The following is a 4,506-nucleotide window of genomic DNA, read 5'->3' as shown; positions in this document are numbered from 1 at the left end:
CAAACCCGGGAGCGGCCCACCCTCGCCGCCCAGCACCACGTGGTCTTGGGAGCACGAACACAGGTTCTGGGGTTCTCCGGGAGGCGCCCTGGGCACCATCTCCGCAGCTCCCGAGGGCCCCGCGGGGTCCGTGCTGGTCTGCGGAGGGAAGGGGCGTGTTTGAGTTGGGGATCCCCTGCCTGGAGGCTGCTTGAGCCCCAGACACCCACTTGCCCTGACAGGCACCACCCCCGCCCCGTTCAGGTGCTGCGGGGAGCCCCCCAGGACCAGAAGCTCTGTGTGGCCATCGCTCTGCAGGCCGCCCTCCTGCCCCGCGAAGCTGGCCGGGCCCTGTGCCCACCCCGCGGGCCTCACCTCCTGAGCCGGCTGCTCCTCCCCCTCCTCCATGGCTGCAGGAGGCGCTGCACCAACCAGGGAGCCTGAGGAGACAGGTCCGTCCTCACCGGGAGCCCAGGCCGTGCAGGGGGCTCGGTGGGGAGAAGGGGGCTCGGTCAGGAGATGGGGTCTGGTTGGTCGTCTTGATGGGCCCTGGGTGGGACCGACACCACCGGCCACCAGGGTCCCTGGCCGGGCGCAGCAGGTGCGAGACTCTGCCATGAGCGAAAGGGCAGCCCGGCCGCCCGGGGCCTGGCCAGGGAGCCGGGTCCTGTGCCAGCGGGGCTGCTGCCCCCACCTCCTGCTGACCCAGGCGGACCAGGTTCCGTCTGACTTTGGAACGAAGCGCAAGTGGCGGCAGTGAGCCTGTGTGTCACATTAATGCTGGACCCGGGGCTGTCTCAGCATCTGTGGGCGCAGAGCGTGGCTGCTGTCCACGGAGTCAGCCACGTGCACAGATGTCAGCGCAGACGGGGGAGGCGCAGGCGCAGCACCTGGCCATGGGCCGTCCGATCCCTGCGCCTCCCACCGGCACCGGCTGGACCGGGCCCTGCTGCCCCAGGACAGGCTGCCACACAGACCCAGAAAGGCGAGAACCTGACCAGGCCCCTGAGGCCCTGCAGACATCGGGCCATGTCTGGGCTGCACGGAAGGGACGTGGCTTGGCTGTAGCCGCAGCTGGCAGCGTGGGGTTCACAGCCTGTCGGCCGGACGTGGCCCCACAGGGGCGCCTCGGGCTCGGATGGGCTTCAGCAGCAGCGGCCGCTGGGGGACACACAGACAGACCCCAGAGGCTGCAGGACGGGCCAGGGTTCACTATTTTTTTAAGTTTTAAAATGTATTGACTGATTTCAGAGTGAGGGAGAGAAGTATCAACTTGCTTCCACACTTAGTGATGCATTCACTGGCTGACTCTTGTATGTGCCCTGGCCAAGGATCGAACCCGCAACCTTGGCGTATCAGGATGATGCTCTAACCAACCGAGTGAGCCGGCCAGGGCTCAGGTTCACTACAGACCTTTCGTGACAAAAAGGAAAAACAGCCCTGACTGGTGTGGCTCAATGGATAGCGCGCCGGCCTGTGGACTGAGGGGTCCCAGGTCCGATTCCGGTCAAGAGCATGTTTGCGAACACGTCCCCGGTGGGGAGTGTGCAGGAGGCAGCTGATCGGTGTTTCTAACTCTCTATCCCTCTCCCTTCCTCTCTGCAAAAAATCAATAAAATATATTTAAAAAAAAAAGGAAAAACAGCCCAGCCGGCCAGCGTGGCTCAGTGGTTGAGATCGACCTGTGACCCAGGAGGTCATGGTTCGATTCCCGGTCATGCCCAGGTGGCCCCGGTGTGGGGCGTGGGGGAGGCAGCCCATCAGCTGATCGATGATTCTCTCTCATCACTGATGTTTCTCTCTCTCTCTCTCCTTCTCCCTTCCTCTCTGAAATCAATAAAAAAATATTTTTTAAAAAAGAAAAACAGAGTAGACCAAGCATGACACCACGTCAGGCTTTGTCCCTGGCCTCACTGCTGACCTGGCACCTGGCCCCTCTGAGCTTCCGCCTCCTCCCTGCAGCGGGAGGCACTGCCTGGGCAGGAGGCGCAGCCGGGGCAGGGCTGCCTCCTGGTGTCACGGCCGGGCCTGCTGTCCAGGACACGCAGAGGGGCCTGGGCTGACCCAGAGGGGGCGTCCCGTCCCGAGGATGAGTAGGGCCAGGAAGAGGAACAACGGGCAGCCAGCGAGGAGGGTGGGAGTCAGACCCTGCGGGACAGGGAGGGGAGCCCGCGTCTGGCCTGGCCTCCTGCGGGGTGTCCCCCGCCCGGAAGGAGCAGCAGCACCGCGGGCACCTGGCCAAGGACAGTGGCTCACCTGGGCCTCGCCCCTCCCAGCACCTCCTTCCAGCTTCACAGAGCAAAGCTCTGCCTGACGCAGGCACCGCCCGGAACAGAAACAGGAAGCTGGGCCTGCGGGCGCGATCACAGCTAGGGGCCTCCCCTCTCGGGCCCCTGGGTAGCCAGCAAGGAGGGTGGCGGTCAGAGCCTGGAGGGAGGCAGCCCATCCTCACTTCCCAGCAGCACAAGGAAAACCCACTGTGCTCACAGCCACCGCACGGGAGGCCACCACTGCCTCCCCCTTCCCTCCCAGCCTTGGGTGGTCACGGGGCTGGGCCGGCCTCTGCCCTCACCTACCTTGCCCTCAGCCTGGCCAGACCGCCCCTCTGACACCCAGGAGGAAGCCAGTGCCCGTGGGGGCCACGCCTGGAGTCCCGTGATGGCTGGGCCCCCCTTTCCCACTGAGCCCCATCCCAGTCCCGGCAGGCACCTCTCTGGCCTCATCACATCCAGGCGCCAACTTCTAACACTGTCTGGGTCCCTCACCTGGGCAGGGCCTTGGCGATACCCCCGCAGGACGTGACGTGATGGGCTTTAGCCCTCCTCCCCTCTCCCTGGTCACCGTCATGCGTCTTCCAATCTGTATGGCTGGACCCTGGAGGGAGCACAGGGCCTCGCCCCACGGATCACCGGCCCAGCCTCCTCCCTGCACCCACGGCGGCTGCTGGGGAGGCATCTGTGTCCTTCCCAGTTTCCTGCCATGAAATCTCTGGACTGATGGGTCCCACCACTGCAGGCTGCAGGGACCGGCGGACACTGGCTGACACCCTCCCAAATCCAGGCCCCAGAGCCGCCCCTTCCAGCAGGAGCCTCTGCCCGTCCTGTCCTCACTCCGGTCCACGGAGCGCGGCCTGGGGTGGGCGCTGGCACAGCTGTCGGAGGTGCCGCTGAGCAAGGCTGCCCACGCCAGTCTGTCTGGCAAACAGGTGGGCTCGTCGGCCACCTGCCAGCAATTGCGATTCGGGCGACGGTCACCTGGTTGGCCAGATCGGACCAGCCTCAGCGCTGTGTGGCCCTGGGCCGGACGCTTGTACCAGCTAGGACTCTGAGCGCCTGCCGCCCAGCCGTCCACACACAGTAGGGCCTCTCCAGGCTGCAAAACGCGTGGCTCACATGCTCCTTGGCCCATGAACACTGGGCCTCTCGGCTGCCCTCTGCGGGCAGACCCCGCGGGCAGACCCCGCAGGCAGGAGGCGAACGCTGCAGCGAGGCCGTCCAGGCTGGAGGGACAGCACCACTATTTGGGGAATCGCCGCACTTCCCAGACCTCCAGGAAAACAAACTCCCACGTGTGGGAAGTCCTGACAACCGAGAGGCCTGTCCTGTCAGTAGCCGTAGGAGGGGCCGTGCGGCTCAGTGGTGAGCGTCGACCTAGGAACCAGGAGGTCACAGCTCGGTTCCGGGTCGGGGCACAGGCCCGGGTTGCGGCTGGATCCCCAGTGTGGGGCGTGCAGGAGGCAGCCGGTCCATGATTCTCCATCACTGATGTTTCTCTCTCCCTCCCTCTCCCTTCCTCTGAAATCAATATATACACACACACACACGTACATATACATATACACACAAATACACACGTGTACGCATACATATACACACATGCGCGTACACACACACATACACGCGTACACATACATATACATACACATGTGCACACACACATATACGCATACATACATGTATACACGCGCGCACACATATACACATACACACGCGCGTACGCATACATATACATACACACATGCGCGCACATATACATACACACAAATATGTACACACACATATACGCACACATACATGCATACACACGCGCGTACATATACACACATACATACATGTACACACACGCGCGCGCATATACACACACGCATACATACATGTATGTATACACACGCGCGCGCATATACATATATGTATATAAAAACGGGGGAAGAGCCCCAGGTGTGTGAGGGACCCACCAGGTGAGTAGCCCGGGAACACGAATCACAGTAGCACGTGACGTGTCCTGCCCACGTGGGGTTGTGGGGCAGAAGCTGAGGTCTCAGGCCACTGGCTCCCCGCCCGTCGGGCCGCTGTCCCCTCCTGGGCCCATTGCTAGAGACCGAACTCTATGCCCCCAAGTCCAGGGGTCGGAGCCCTAAGCCCAACGCGATGGCGCCAGGAGGTGGGGCCTCCAGGGGCGGTCAGGTTCAGGTTCAGGTTGGGGTGAGGGGGAGTGTGGGGGGTGCGGGGGGCTCCTGGGAGCAAAACC

The 4,506-nt window shown here is 63.2% G+C and overlaps 1 protein-coding gene across 1 annotated transcript in view; it reads right to left on the bottom strand.

Moving 5' to 3' along the window:
* The window catches only part of TRABD (TraB domain containing), a 2,528-nt gene extending 1,082 nt beyond the window's left edge, over positions 1–1,446 (bottom strand). The window contains exons 1-2 of the mRNA XM_015568714.1: positions 355–1,446; positions 6–138 (exon numbers count right to left, since the gene is read on the bottom strand). Of these exons, the coding sequence (XP_015424200.1) occupies positions 6–138; positions 355–597 (376 nt within the window). The 5' untranslated portion in view covers positions 598–1,446. The remainder of the gene's footprint in view (positions 1–5; positions 139–354) is intronic.
* Positions 1,447–4,506: the final 3,060 nt, after the last annotated feature.

Source organism: Myotis davidii, unplaced genomic scaffold (assembly GCF_000327345.1).
Source record: "Myotis davidii unplaced genomic scaffold, ASM32734v1 scaffold845, whole genome shotgun sequence".
NCBI lineage: Eukaryota > Metazoa > Chordata > Mammalia > Chiroptera > Vespertilionidae > Myotis > Myotis davidii.
Note: the sequence above shows the minus strand (reverse complement) of the source record. Positions and strands in the feature narration are given on the sequence as shown.